A 15,701-nucleotide genomic window follows, 5' to 3' on the forward strand; every position below is an offset into this window, starting at 1 on the left:
CTTTTCGTTTTGAAAAAGGATCCAAAAATTAAGAGCTCTCAGACTTAAGGAGAATAACCTTCAGTTCTACTGGTCATTAATATACTCTCTGTGGTTATAGAAGAGGAAAGAGAAATCTTCCTTTTTATTTCTTTATTACTGAAGTCACGTGTATCCTTTTCATAGTCAGTATACGCAGTTATCCTGTCCTTTTCTTTCAGAATTGATGTAGACACACCTTGAAGCATGGGACAATTCTTAAAATCTTAAACATTGGTTCAGTTTAGCAAGTGACTGCAGCGTTTAGTTGTAACTATGACTTATATATTCAGTTGCTTTGCATGGAATTTAAGCTTCCTCCCTTTTCTTCCCCTTTCAGTAAGTGGTCGAAGTGAAGAGGTACAGTTCCTGAGGATGGGACTTTATATTCGTTACTAATTCAGGGTATACATGAACTGCTTGATCTGAGGGTTCCTGTGTCTGCTTTACTAACTTTCAATAAATATGAAGTGATCTACTTAAAAAAGTTGTCAGGATTCACTTTATCACTAGTACATCAACGAGTAAAACATGAAGGCTTCACTTCACTTAAAATTCAATACTAGCTGTAATCCTTGCCATTTCAATCAAAAGTGTTACATTAAAGGAAGAACAGAGACCAGAACTCACCAGGGATTGCTGCTGAGCCACCATGACATGGGAACCACCTCCAAGGTCTTAGCTTTACCTGGAAAATAGACAGGAACCACATTTTTAACTATGAGTGGGGTATGATCCTTGCTAGTTTAATTCCATTACCTTTCCCTGAACCCTGAACTCTAAGCACATACTGTTTCTAAGTGTAGAAGTGGTCAGAGCCTAGGCACGGTGATTCAGGAATAAATCAAATGTCTTTCGACATTTGCAGGGTTGATACTGCATTTCAGCCATCTTTACCCATGTGAAATGCAGCTTTGGAACTTGTCAGCCACCTTTTTTTTAAGAACTGTTTCCACTCCTGTTGTCATTGTCACAGGTGTCCCATGAACAAGTGAATGCAGTAAAAGGCAAATTTCTAACCCAATTTTGTGGCTCAAGTCAGAATATTTTTCCGAATAGAATATTTACCCTTGCTCTTTCATGGTCTCTCCCTTAAACATGAATCATTTCTGCCAGAAACAATCCTGTTTCTGATGAGGGCATCTCTAGTGTTACTGGCAATGCCTGGATGCCAGAGTTCTCAGATATTTAAAATACGCATGTTCCTGCTTAGTTAGAGAAGGAGAACAAATTTAAGAACAGACTCACTTGAGCATTAACAGTGGGTCTGTTGCAACACAGGCGTAAGACCTACACATTTGCAGCTAGATTCTCCCCTGGTGTGATTATTTTCCTTCACACCAGCTGAGAATCCACACCTTTACTCTTGCCATGAATGAAATAAATGAAAAAAAGGTGTGTATTTAATACTGTTCCAAAATCCAAACAAATGACAAATATAGTACCTTGAGTAAGACTTTTTCTTCTTAGCAAAAAAAAGCTGTTAGTCAAAAGTGTCTGTAATGATAAGTCAGCAGACGTCCTTTGTTTCATTTCACAGACACATGGAAAATTTTACTTATCTCTGGGGAGGCCTTCCTCAAAACCCTCAGTCTGTGGTACAGACATTGCTAGTCCCTCTGATGAGTTTTATGATGAAAACAAACAAATAAGATGTTCCTGGTAGCTATTTATGCATGCATGTTTTTCAAAGATAATTACGAACTGTAGCTGAATTTACAACAGACTAAATGCCATGGGAACTACTGTAAGAAGAAAGTCAAGATAATTCCAGAGAAAGGAAGGCAAAGGGCGCAAAGATAAACTAAAATGACACAATTATCTGGCAAAGGGTTTTTTCTAGAAGAGGCTCCTTTTGGTGAGAGCAAATGAGCGCTCTACTATCTAGTGCTCTACTGTAATTCTGGAAGATGAACTAAGTGTAGATTTAGTACAAGTCTGTGATACTGTTCCAGGATTGAGTTAGACAGGATTGATCAGACTAAGGGCTAGCCCTGCACAGATCTATTTGTAGTGTAAACCTTAGAGTAGTCCAGAGAACATAGTCAGTCTTCTCTAGTTTTGGCAGAATCAAAGCCTTAGTTCTGTAAATCCTCTTGGTTAGCTGAACTAGTGCAAACAATAAACACATAAAGCCTATCGGAGAAGCATTTTTATTGGGGATTATTTTATGTAGCAGCTTTTTAGATTTGTATGTGCCATTCAGTAAGAGCTCTCAAAACACTCCTCTTACTGACACAATAATTTACCCTATATAAGCACTTCACTTTATTCCTTAGATATGTGAAGTCTCCAGACCCAAAGTACCAAGGAAATAATCTGCTGATTTATATAGCTCAAAGGTTTGTCTCTTGTTTCAATACTTCAGTCTAATTAGATGCTTTAAATTAGCTGAATTATTATCTGCTATTTAACTTGGGGGAGATGGAAATACACATATCTTTTTCAGCTTTTGCAATTTGTTATTGTACAAAAGACAACTTCATTAATTTTTGAACTGACAAGAAACAAGAGAAATAAAATCTAAGATCAAGAATCTCAAAGGAAAAGACAGATTTCCATCTTCCACTAACATAGGTGATCGGTAATATGGCTCTTAACACACCTCTACATGCTACAACTTATAAGTGACTCACAAAAGGCAGATCATTTTTCTCTCCTTTTTGTCCCCAGCTGCTCAGCCTGCCTTAATTAACCACTGCTTTGAATGCAGTTCCCTTTCCTTTCCACACATACTGCCAAAAGACCTCAACTGAAAAAAAATATTTGCAGAAAATCATCTCCATCTTTTCAGTGATTCATATGCTCATAAACTTACACCTTCCTCAGATACCTGTCCTAGGTCCTGCTCTGTTTTTTTGCATTTTAGTCAAATGCCTCAATCAAATGCCCTTTAAGCTCCTGTGTGGCTCTGTGCCAAAGATAAAAATATATTTCCTCTGTACCCCATCCAGCTTGCTTCCATTCCTGCAATTTTCTTGCTAATGTCTTGTTGTCATCTTTTTTTTTGTACTCTGATCATCTAGGGCTAGACTTATAAAAGCTCCCTCTGGTTTTATACTAAAGCTTTTCTCTCTCCTTTCCTAAATGACATCTGTTTACGCAACCTCCTTATAAGTCTCCTTACAAGAGATTATCTAGACGCAAAGATCTACAGTCTAGCCTCTGTCTTTGCCTTCTCTATGAAACGTAACTAGAACTAATTAGCATGAAATATAATCTTATGGAAGTCAATTTAGAGTTTTCAAACAGGACACAAGATTAAGTTGAAGCCTAACATAAGGACAAACCTGAATTGTTTTTTCTTCGCCATGCAATTTGCCTGTACTTGAGAAACTCATTTCTTCACAACTTTCCAGACTCATTTTAAATTTCTGCAGTTAATGCTACTCCAGTTTTTCCTTAAGGAAGGGAAGACTTCAAAGGATTAAATCCTCATGTGGACTGTCCCCCTGTGAGGGACTCAGTAGGAGCTCTCCTGTGTCATACACATCCTTTGCCCATGTTACTCAATGTGGGCACACTGGGGAAGTCAGAAGTACGCTTGCAACAGTCTTTTACAAAAAGAGGCAACCAAAAACATCAGTACATTTTTTTTTCCTGTTCATTCAGTACTTAACGCTGCTTGGCTTGTTCCAGACCATCTGCAAGGCAATACTCAAGAGACAACCGATACAGGGAATTATGGTTCAAGAGCTTTCTGAGACATAATGCCTACCTTTCGTGTATTCTTGTGTTGGTGCAATTTATACCTGTCTCCAAGGACAAGATCATAATATGGTCCTATATGTCTGCACTGTATAGGCTTCTTGTGCAAATAGGAAGTTTCGTGAAGTCTGATGCTATTTAAATAACAGTGTATTCATACAGAACATGAGCTGTGCCAAACACTCTGCTAGTTTCAATCTTCCAAGTTGCACATTTTTTTGAGAATTGTTTCCAGTTCTCTTCTAATGTAGGTTTGTGTTTGTATAGTACTTGGAAATCCTGTATATGAGGAGCCCAGAATGCTGTAAAACATTTTGACAAATTGTTCTATAAATCAAAACATTTTACTTGAAGGGCATGCTTTGCTTGGGTGGAAAATAACAGCTCATTTTCTTATGCAAAACAACTCTGTGGCATACTGAACACACAGAGTTATTTATAAAGAAAAAAATAGATTTTTGTGAGCTGACCATGCTGTGCAGTGCGATTGGAAGGTAGGTATTTACATAGTGCTGTGATTAAAATGTATTTGCATCCCATATGACAGGCGTTTCCATGTTACTATTATGCCAGCAGTCCTCAGATCATCCTGGCTTCTCCAACATAAGAAATGCAGTCGAGTCTCTGTTTGCTCGAGTTGCTTGGATCAGCAGAACGTGAACTTTTTTTCTGCTGAGGTTACACTATACAAGACAACACTATCCAAGCAAACCCAGGTATAGGATGGATTTAACAGAGGCCAAATGCTGAAGGGCAATAACATATTGAACCTGATCCAGGGGGAACACCAGCACACCAAAACAGCTATTGGAGAGTGTGACCTTTTCTCACATTGCACTCAGGTGAGTACAAGGCAACACTTTTAGGAACATATATGAATGAAGGTGATTTCTTAGGTTAATACTCCAATAGTTTACACATGAAGAGTTGTTTCATACTATCTGTCGAGATTAGTACCTAGCTGAGATGTAGGTCAGGGGAAAAAAAATGACATGCCTTACTCAATTAAACAGTCAATATTTTTTCATAAGGAAGATAACTCAGTGAAACTAATGCCTAAAGATAGTTCAAGAATAAAAGATAAGCATCAGTAAAAGTCAATAAGTAAGCCCAAAAGTTCAGGAGATTTAAACATTTAATAAATCAGTAGTCCTTAGCAAGTAATATTAGCAAAGGAGGAAGCATTCAATCAATAGATCCACGTTCTCTTTCCTTTTCTAGCTCTCCTATGACCTGTCAAAGGCGGGGGACTCAGAACAAAAATCCATAGCACAGTCAGCAGAGTTATGGAAGTGTTAAGCCAGAGGCCTCACAAATAAAGTTTTTAAAATACACTGAAATTAGTTGAGCGGATAAGGTCCTGAGCTACTCCGCAAGTCCAGTCTGGATCATTAGTGAACTGAAGCTGCAGATATCAGCAGTTTCAGCTGGATCCAGACTTCCGAAAAGTTTAGAAATAATTCTATGTGCAGTTTCCAGCCCACCTCTAGTACATATTAATATTTCTTTTTATTTACTTGATACTGCTTATTATGAATAGCTAATACATTTGCACAAGCAGCTGATGCATTTGTTTTAATACTAAGATCACTTTTTCTCCTCATGAATTTCCATTAAATTATTAGAGTTTCTTTCCAGAAATTAAGTTGCAAGCAGAGGAAGTACATGATGATACTACCAGCTACTTTTTATGGGAAGACGTGACTGCGCTTAACTTTGGTTAGTGTGCTTCTGATATTTGGACTGGGATAATAATAATGACCACCCTATTATCTGCTATGTACCTGAAATACAGTCAGCTTACGTAGGCAAAGCAGTCACTGAACAGCAGGCTACAAGGGTGAAAATCCCTCATAGCTTCTTTGTGTTTTTGTGAATTGTGATCAGTACCCCATAAAACTCAAGCAGCAATCAGATTGCTTCCATTTAGTTATTCTGTGTACTAGTGTGAGGATACTTGTGCTTTTTAGCACCCTTCTGTGGCTTCTAAGACTGACTTAAAAGTATCCACCAGCACTGAAAATCTTCAAGAGATGGCAATGTCTGTATTATTCAGAGGTCAGGCAATTAGATAGAAATTTTTAAAAAAGCACCTGTTGCTCTGTTTGGAACACTTAATTAAAAAATGTGTATCATAGATGATTATAAAAAAAAAACAACCAACAGGCAAGGAGCCTGCAATCCTTCCTCTTAAATAGTCTCACAGAAGTTAATGAGATTATTATATAACAAGAGTTTTATTACCTCCTCAAAAACATAGAACTAGTCAATTTATAATCACAGTTCTAAGGTGGGTGAATAGTACAATCATTGGGATTAGATACAGGGCAAACATCGAGAAATAAATGGAATTCTCCAAGAATGATATGTTTCTTAATTTGGTGTCATCTCTGTCCTCATAACTGCACTGACTTTACTGACATTACACTAAGAAAGATGGAGGAAATTTGCATCAGGCCTTTATCTAGACTTTTGTTACTTGGCTGAAAATTCAGCACCTATTTTAAAGTGCTCCTAAATCTTGGTCACTTCTCAGTGAGAACTTAGAGTAAATAAAAGTAAAACATCTTCTTAAAAATACCAAGACATAGTAATGCATGTAAATGCATGAACAGCTTTGCAGAACCTCCCGTTTGCTACCAAAGAAGGGCAGACCAGTGATCACAAACCAGAACACTAGGAAAAAAGTGCTATTTCACAGCAATTGTCAGTCTCACTGTTAGAAAATTCAAGTTGCAGCTACTTACAGCCAGCCAGGCCAGAAACTCTACAAATAAATATTGTTTGGGTTTTATACTATGTTTATGCTCTTTTACCAAAGCTCAAACCTGGGACTGACTCAGTCACAAAGGATTTAACGTAAAGGCTTTCTCTCTGCCTGTAAGATGCTGAAGTTAGTCTTACTAGCAACAATGCATGGAAGGCTTTTGGTCCTGTCTGGCACAATGTTACAGTCTGCCATATACATTCTGTGGAAATAAGAAAAAATAACCAATTAAGGGAAACAAGAAACCCTGCAGACAATGAGGATGACAATTCCTATTTTTCTCCTTCTGTTATGCCTTTCAGAAGCAAGTGGATGCAAAGGTAAGAAATTGCAGAAAGGATTCAGATTTCGCTGTCGGTAATCTTTTTTAGCATTATGTAGGACTGAAAGGGGTATCTTGGTTCAACATTTCTAATTTCCTAGTATCAAAGGCAACAATTTAAAATAATCTTGTTCATAAACATATGAAGCTCTGTCTTCAAAGTACAGAGGAGTAGAGAGGACAAAAATTCTACTGGGAAACTGTTAGAAACAACACATTTTCCAAAGCCTCCGTTTGATTTCTAGCAAAAATGTATTCACTGGCTGTTTATAGACATTAGTTCTTTTGCCAATATGATCCTTAAGCTAAAATAATTCTTTTTTTTCCCTGTGAGAAATCATAGTTGTTCTTTGCTTTCATTTTACAGACAAACTGAAGTATTTTATTTTTCTCCTAAAAGACAGTTTCATTCTCCTGATCATCCCAGTAACCCACCTCTATATCTGTTCCCGTCCGATTTCAACTTTCTGGAGCCCTGTTGACCAGATTCAGTACTTTTTGTTCCACGTGAAGTTCATCTAATAGTTTCGCCTGAAGCTTCTTTTACAGATCCATGAAAGGTGAGAATAAGGAACAACCCCCTGACATTGCTAAGGGCAAGATGTGGCATTGGTGCTCGCGTTTTTCTTTCTTATTTTAGAAGGCAGTCATCGCTAAAGAAAGACAGCTTTTTGTGTGACTATACTGTATAGGAAAATCCATTCCAATATATTATTATAATAATAATCCAATATAGGAAAATCCTGGGAGTTTGTTTATGTCAAGTGGAAACATTGAGAACCAGGAAGCTGGGTAGGGTGAACAAAGGATTAGGCAGCAGGATGAGATTTGGGGAGAGGCAAGAAGCCTGCTTGTTCAAGACAGCAAGCAACATACAGAGAAAGAAAAGAGCTGGGGAGGGAAGAATGATGTCGTTATCACAAGCAAAAGACAAATTTATATTAAAAGGTTTTCAGGGCACAGTGATGCTCCTAGAAGATGACACACAGACGGAAATATCAATAAGAGTAGAAAAAAATCACTGCATTGAAAGTATCAAATGCTGCATGATCCCATTATTAGTAACAGCAATAATGATGGCCACCCCAACACTCTTTGGTCCCATTGTGATAAGCCTTGCATGAATAAACAAAAGAGACAATGGCTCAAGGGCCTTAGATCTTCAAGACGTATAAGGTGATGGGTAAGCTTTGCAGATACAATATGAGAGCAAATACTGATACTGAGGAAATTTCTAGTTATGTGCACTGAACCCATTTTTTCCTTTTTTCTTTTCCACAGTCAGTAAGGCAAATGGTCAGTGAGAAAAGTCAGAAGATGATTTCTCTGTTAAGATGTTGTTCAGAATAGAAATATGGCTTAAGATATATTTACATATAAATTGTGTTTAATTAAAATTACTTTTGGTAGTTAAGTTAGAATGGCCACTGTTAAAAAATAAGCCATGTTTCTGAAAGAGTAATAATTTTAAAAGAAGCCTTAAAAACAGTTTCTCAATTTGCATTGCACTGTTTGGTTATTCACACGCTAATTGTGTTGTTCCTGCTGTCACATTACCTTCAGCTTGAAGATCAGTCAGAAAAAGAAATTCTGCCCTACCCGTGACAGTCAGACAGTGGAGCAAAAAATGCCAGTGAAGTGAGTTGCTGTTTATGGCTATTTTATTCGTAGAAGATTTATGGGATGAGATGGTCAACGCTGTTATTTTCCTTCCCCCTTTACAGTGGATATGATTATTTTGATTTCTTGTCAATTCTGCTTGCCATTCCCGTTCAAGTAAATCCTGTGAGATTAGTGAGATCATTCTCTGAGTGATGGTAAATATTAAATCAAATAATATTACCCATGAGCAAGAGAAGCAGAATTAGGCTCATGCTGTCTGTTTTATCCTGGTCTTTCATTTTCCTTTTTTGTTTGACAAGAGATCTCGTAAATATTTATGAGCAAACTGAAAATTTGTTATATATTTGATAAAAGTTTATTACCGTTACTAACACAAATTATCTGCTGATTAATTCCATCAGCATACGATGTCTCAAAAAGTATTACATAATGCTATGTTTAGTTTTCATGTGTGTTTTTAATACAGACCATCTCTATTTGAACTCCAGTTTCCCTTATGTATGTGTGCGTATGTGTGTATAAATAGACATAATTTAATTCTTTTTTTTAAATATATTTTTGTGCAGTCTGGATACAAGTAAACTGACAGCTACAAAAAACCCTTGCTTGTTAAAGGCATCAATATCACAGTCTGTTGTAATAATTATAACTATGGTTATGTAACATGGTGACGCTATCATGTAATATTTTGATACATTTACAGTTAGAAAACGCTATTACTGGTGATGCTGACAAATGGCTGTGGAATACAGCTCTCAAACTAACCTATACACTCCAAAGCAGAGTTTGGACCATCGAGCTCTGAGAGTCCTCTTAGGAATATCAAATATTTTTTACAGAATTGTAGGGTGGGTTTTTTGTAAATTGAAAAAACCCTGTAACATTTATCTGGAACTAAGTGTTTGGTCCATTTATCAGACTCTGGAACCTTTTAGCTCCTAAAATACCTATTTTTTTAAGTTAGTATATACGGTGACAGAATGTCAACAGTTAGCATAAAGGTCTTTCCATAGGTGAGATTTCAGGACCCTGTTGGTCAGACAGACAAAAGCGCAGCAAAATTCACATCAAAGGTTAATTTAAAACACTCCCCTGATGGATGGGCATCTGGTCAGCCTTGAGAATCCATGTTCTTAAAACACTAGCCTAGAGGAAGAGCAGCAAAGCACGTGCAGGCAGGTGCTGTATTTTAGCAGAGCCTTTTCCACGTTGTTTTCTACTCACCCAAATTTCCCACCCCTCAATATTGTGGACAGTGTCTGTGGCTAGTGATGCCTTCCTGAACCAAGGATGACCTGTTCCACTTTTAGTTAGGATGAACTAACGTTCTCCCTAAGGAATGTGAATATAAGACCTAGGCATGAGGTAGAAAAGAATTACATCCCATGAATTTCACATGACTGAAATCAGAAAGACCAACTGAGAAAAACCTTTCAAGTATAGAACCACTAACCTCCATGAAAATTGTGAGGTTTTTTGAATGGAAACAGGGTCTAGTCAGAATGTAAGATACCTGTTCCTGTTGAAAATCCTGGAATTGGTTTTGATTTTGCACTGAAGCAAACCAAAATGTTTCCAAAGTTTCCTATTTCCCCTTTCTTACCACAAAATGAGAGAGAAGGTGCAGACAAATCATTCCAGAGCTGCCAACATGTCAGGTGACTACTATATTCACATAAAATGTAAATTGAGTTTCAAATCCCCCTGCCTACTGTAACCTATACAAGATACATAACCAGAGGATTAGAAAGTTGATTTCCTCTCGCTTTGTCTGGTTAATGCTTCTTTACCATTCGTGTAAGTGTAACAGTTTCAACACAAGCAACAGGAGATACTGATCTATTTAATATTACCTACCTCTCCAGGTATTCTTGCAGATATTCTAGACCTTATGTGTCTCCTTATAAAGAGAATCTGTATCTGTATAGGGAAAAAAAAGAAAAAGATATCAATTACTTACTCTGCCCTGGCCTTGCACTTTGAACTATTTGTTTATTTCAAGATCTTTCACAAGTAAAAAACGCTAGTAAAACATTCTTAATTACCTTTAAACTTTTATATTTTTTAAAAAAATAATTTGCATTAGTTTTACTAAAATTTAAAATAAATCAGGATAAAGCATTCTATTGAGTCTGTTCTGAGTAGACAATAGCGTAAAAGCTCAACAAAATTATTAAGCTTTTATTACCTTTCTTTAGAGGTTACAAGAAAAACTGATTAACACTTGAAATTTCTAGCTCAAATTTTGGCCGAGGACATTTGTAAGATTTGAATTTTTTTTCAAAATTTTCCTTAAAAAAACCCCCCAAAATCCTATTTTAAAAAAATTTCAGTTACAAACCACTGAACTGAGGTTTATCGAAGAAGTATGCTCCTTATTCTAAAACAAAATATGAGCTACATGATCAAATTTATTCCTGCTTATCACCAAACAGTAGATATGAGACTAATGTTCATTTGGGATGCCTGAGGCTGCAAACTGACAGACTGCCAAGAAACTAAGAAAATCAAATTGAAAAACTGACATGCGGGAAAAGCAGGTAGGCACATGCTGACATCTCCACATATCGCTCTGACATTTCCACAAAATGCTTCATTTTCAAGAAATCATATTCTTCCAAGGTTTTGTCACAAAAAGTGCAAGCAATAACAATAATACTCATAAGAGGAGTTATTTTTCTCTGCTGAATGTTTAAATTTAAACCTCATGCAGTGGTAATTTTAATCAAAGTATAGTTTTGCATGAATGAAAGACAGTTTTCTTTTATTTGTGTACTCACAGACTAAATTGAATATGACCATCCTTCTCAAGTTAAAAGAAAACAATATTCCCCACACTCAGCTTGCAGTTCCCTTATCTGACATCCTTTTGCCTCTCAGATGGTGCAGAGGTCCCCCGTTAGCCTGCTCTCTAAGCTGTGCTTCTGAACCAGCTTGAACATTTTTCAGAGCACCCAGGCGTTGTGAGAGCAAGCGTCCCTTTAGTTCTGTGTCTCATTTCTAAGCCTGCAGTAAGTTACAAAGAAAGAGACAAACACATGAAATTACTAAATTTTTTTTATACCACTAAGAAACGGAAATAATGCCCACTTATCCTGCCACTGCTAGCATGATAACGCTTTAGATAATTCTACTCACTCCAAGCAAAACGTATCATATAAATTAATGATTAATCCGTTGAACTCAAGAAGAAATTCAGTATGTACTCTAGAACATTAATATCCCACCTATGTTTTTGTTATAGTTCAACAAATTGCAAGTATCACTACTGCCTCCTGGGTGAATAAACAAGTTGCCAGTGTCCAATAACGCTGTACTTTATGAGTCTATATAGTTCTCTACAGTCTTAAAAAGAAAGGTGTCACACTTTTCGTTGACTTTCTTATGCAGCGCATAGGGTAACATGAATTATTCACCCTGCTCCTTCAAGGAGATAATCAGATAATGGAGTAGCTACCATAGACTGCACAGGCTAAAGATCACAATGCTATTTTCAAGGATAGATGTTGTTTCCACAGGTCAGACCCTGGGGAAACAATGGCCTGCTCTGAGTCTGTGGATACACTACTAGCTAATAAAGGTAAGAAGTATGTGAGAAATATATTAAAAAAAAAAAAACAACTTGTCAACCCAGTTCACTAACGTTGCTGTCAGGTTCTTACACTGCTTTCCAGTCCAACTCTCCACAGGTTTTGAACCACACCAATGCTGCTGCTGGAGGCTGCTGTGCTGAAAGGCAGAGGGAACGTGTTTCTTCAGGCTGCAAACACAATATACCTTCTGGCCAATGTTTAAGGAATATTAAAAGAAGGCAGAAGTGCTCTAAAAGAGTTTTGTTTTATGAAGATAAGGTTGTTAAACTCTGTGCAATGGTTCTGTTTTTTCCATTTTTTTTAAATAAAAAACCACAAACATTTTCTTAGCTATTCCTGTTAACAAATAAATATATGTTGTGCACTGACTATCAGTCAAACAGAACCTGATTATTTCTAAAACATCCAAAGTCACTTCTCAGAGAAATCCCATTCCTACTGACCTTAAGTTCCAAACCATACGGAACTGTTAAAAATTACCTTACGCTATTTTCCTGCTGGAGCTCTGCAGCCTGGACCCTGCAGTGCCTCCACACTATTTCTGCATAGCATCGATTCGCCTAACACAACTGAATTTGGGTGCTGCCAGCTTTCTTTTCTAAGAGCTTGTGATATAGATTCATTTTAAAACAATTTATTCCAAACAAGCCTTTCTTTGTTTCATTTTTTTTTTCTCTTAAAAGTGCAAAAAATGTTGAACAAAGAAGTAACGAAGAGTACTTCTCTTCACCCAAATCTTGATCATTACACAAAGGAGGTTTAAGTGTTATTTAGGCAGACTAACCACAGCCCTGAGAGAAGCACACTACCACAATATGACTTGATTTTCTGGGTGCTGCTTAGACCAGGGGTCAGCCTCAAATCTCTCTGTTTTCTAGTCACTATAAATCCTCTCGAGAACCAAAATCTCTAGGATCTCCTTTAGACTAGTGTGTCAGTGCTACAGCAGGCAGGTATTGGGAGCATTCCTCAACTAGTAACTCTCTGAAAGAATTCCCTTGGTCACCTTACCATTACCATAGTTTCATCTCCTATTTATTTCCCCCACAACAGCCTCTTAACTACTGGCTGCCAGGCAAAACATCAGATACATAAACGTCACTATGTATTCTGCATATATATATACACACACACATATACATACATAGAATCTTCATTGGTCTTTCAGTTTTCTTCCACCCATCATCTCATGCATTTTTCCCCAGATGGCTTGGAAGCTTTTAGGACATTTTTGAAGTCAGAGTTCAGTGAGGAGAATGTGGAGTTCTGGCTGGCCTGCGAGGACTTCAAGAAAACCAAGTCCTCCACTAAGATCGCCTCAAAAGCCCAAAAGATTTATTCTGATTTTATACAAGCTGATGCTCCAAAGGAGGTAAAAAAGTTTTTTTGTATGTACTTTGGGTGCTCACTGAGGATTGGAATCAAGTGGAAAATTCAGATCCAAACTTCCTGAAAGGACAAAAAAAGCAATTCAATGTGGCTGTACTTCTATTTTTGTGTCAGTTATTTATCAGTTGGAAAACACTGCGTGGAACTGTGTGAAAGAAAAAAAGACCTCTTATTGTTAAATAGAATGCATTAAATACTCTCTTCACAGAGGGCATGGGCTTATCTCACCTAAAATTTCTAAGGAAGTATATGTTCAATATCATTTGATTTCCCTAACTGTTTTTATAATGCAATAAGCACCATCTCCTGCATATTTTAGGTAGCAATACATTGGAATGTTAATGATTGTATTTGTTCTTTTGTGTAAGTTTTTTTGACATGATGAAAATCAAAATGCAAACATGCAAAATTTTCCGTCATAGCATTCAATTTAATCATTATTTTAAAAATGCTTACTGTGAAGGAACAAATTGCTAATTAAGTATTCTTTACATTCTACTCTCTAACAAACTTTTACGCTTATGGTTTTGTCTTTGACAATGAGAATTCTTTGAATGTCTCCATGACTTACATGTGATTGAAATCTATTTTAGTATTATTAAACCCAAAAAAATCCTTACAAAATAGGGCCAAAACCGAAACAATGCTGAGTACCTTCATCTCTAATTTACTTTTCAGTAATCGGTATCTTCATAAGATTTAGTTTGGCAAAAAGATGAGATAACCAGAAGCAAGTTTTTCTCCCCCTTTTTTTTTTTTTCAGTGATGCCACCTTTTTAAGAGCCAAATAAACTTAAGAATACAATGTGCTAGAAAACAAAGGGATGACCTTCCTGCTTATTTGCATCACCCAGGGTATTTGGAAAGAAATTCAAATGCTGATTGCGTCCTGTACGCAAACAGACCTCAGCTTTCCAATCAATCTGACATTAATTTTATGCCTCCTTTCTTCCTACAGATTAATATTGACTTCCATACCAAAACCCACATCTCTCAGAATATCTCTGAGCCAACTCTCAGCTGCTTTGACGATGCTCAGAGGTTAATCTATAGTCTCATGGCAAAGGACTCTTTCCCCAGGTTTTTAAGGTCAGAAGAGTACAAGGAACTAGTAAAGAAGCAGCAGAACAGAAATCAGAAGAGATGGCTCCCATTTTTGTAAGAAAATAAATGCCAAAGACCTGAGGGATTATGAATTTGTAAATGTCTCCTATCGCAGCTCGGTACAGATAATATTTTATTAAAGTGATTGTACAAACCAGATCTAAGAATTACCTTTGCTCCCTGTTTTTAAGTACGATATGCACATGATACTTTCCAATAAAGTTGGTGGAGAAACATTCAAGAAACCTGATGGAACATGCTAAGACATTTGAGCTACCTTTTTAGCAAAGTTTGCTATTGATAATTTTTCCAGTGCTTGCTTTGTTTGTCAAACTGTTTTCACATTTTTAAGCAGAATGTTTTGATTTTCCGGTTTGCCATTGATTTTTCTTTAGAAATATGACCTCAAAAAGTAAATTCCTTTCAGGGGACTTGAATACATTGTCTTTCATTCATCATCTTATTTATAATTTGTTAAAAAAATTTAAATCCTCTTTTAAATATGTTCTATACCAATTCAAACAGGAGAAGCAGAAATATGGTAGATAACATACTATGATAATAAATAATAAATAGGCAGCTGCTTTCTAACAAATGTTCCTGGCATTTAAAGCAAATTAATGATTCATAATACAGCTCTCCAATATGAATCTCTTTGATTTTCTTTGTGTTTATTTAATTTGAATTTTTATTGAAAAGTTTCCTTTATTAATTGTGCAAGCATTTTGGAAAAAAACCTGCGTATATCTTCCTTTGTGCATTTTCAATTAATAATTCATTCTCTTTGCTTTTCCAAATGTATCAGTGAGACTGTCCCCATGTACTCATGAAGAAATAACGTCAATAATTATTACAATTTTTCAATTAAACACATATAAGTAGAGACAGTTTTAGGCAAGTAAGCATGTAAATCAGAATTTAGTCATGGAGTTATTTTTCAGATGAGCAAGATATGCTAGGATTCTAGTGCAATCTTCAGATGTCTCCAAATGCACACACTGATCTCGTTCAGTGTTATTAGATGATTTATTGCATATATTTAGGTGAAGGAATGAGCTGTGATATAGTATTGAAAAAAAATATTTTAAACCATATTGGGCAGGAAGAACCTTCACTATGGAAAATAATTCAAAATGCAAAAGACGTTACTATGATTTTTCTAAAAAAAAGAAAAATA

The 15,701-nt window shown here is 36.4% G+C and overlaps 1 protein-coding gene across 3 annotated transcripts; it reads left to right on the forward strand.

The window, feature by feature from the left end:
* Window positions 1–4,393: 4,393 nt before the first annotated feature.
* Window positions 4,394–14,638, forward strand: LOC104374531 (regulator of G protein signaling 21). Of its 3 annotated transcripts, none has more exons than XM_009980664.2 (4): window positions 8,384–8,453; window positions 11,942–12,018; window positions 13,237–13,403; window positions 14,379–14,638. In XM_009980664.2, exons 1-4 carry the CDS (start codon window positions 8,443–8,445, stop codon window positions 14,580–14,582), a joined length of 459 nt encoding a protein of 152 aa, XP_009978966.2. In that variant the 5' UTR covers window positions 8,384–8,442; the 3' UTR covers window positions 14,583–14,638. The 3 variants fall into 3 exon arrangements, with proteins under 3 accessions (XP_086473375.1, XP_009978966.2, XP_086473376.1); XM_086617250.1 differs by having other exon boundaries at window positions 8,443–8,453; window positions 11,957–12,018; XM_086617249.1 differs by lacking the exons at window positions 8,384–8,453; window positions 11,942–12,018 and adding an exon at window positions 4,394–4,572.
* Window positions 14,639–15,701: the final 1,063 nt, after the last annotated feature.

Source organism: Tauraco erythrolophus, chromosome 10 (genome assembly GCF_009769465.1).
Source record: "Tauraco erythrolophus isolate bTauEry1 chromosome 10, bTauEry1.pri, whole genome shotgun sequence".
Lineage (NCBI taxonomy): Eukaryota > Metazoa > Chordata > Aves > Musophagiformes > Musophagidae > Tauraco > Tauraco erythrolophus.

Excerpts from the sequence above, each read along its gene's own strand:
- LOC104374531 (XM_086617249.1), top strand. The coding sequence starts at position 4,470 with ATGCTGAAGGGCAATAACATATTGAACCTGATCCAGGGGGAACACCAG. Across the intron at positions 4,573-13,236 it reads CTCACATTGCACTCAGGTGA|ATGGCTTGGAAGCTTTTAGG; the intron begins GTACAAGGCAAC and ends ATTTTTCCCCAG. Across the intron at positions 13,404-14,378 it reads AAGCTGATGCTCCAAAGGAG|ATTAATATTGACTTCCATAC; the intron begins GTAAAAAAGTTT and ends TTCTTCCTACAG.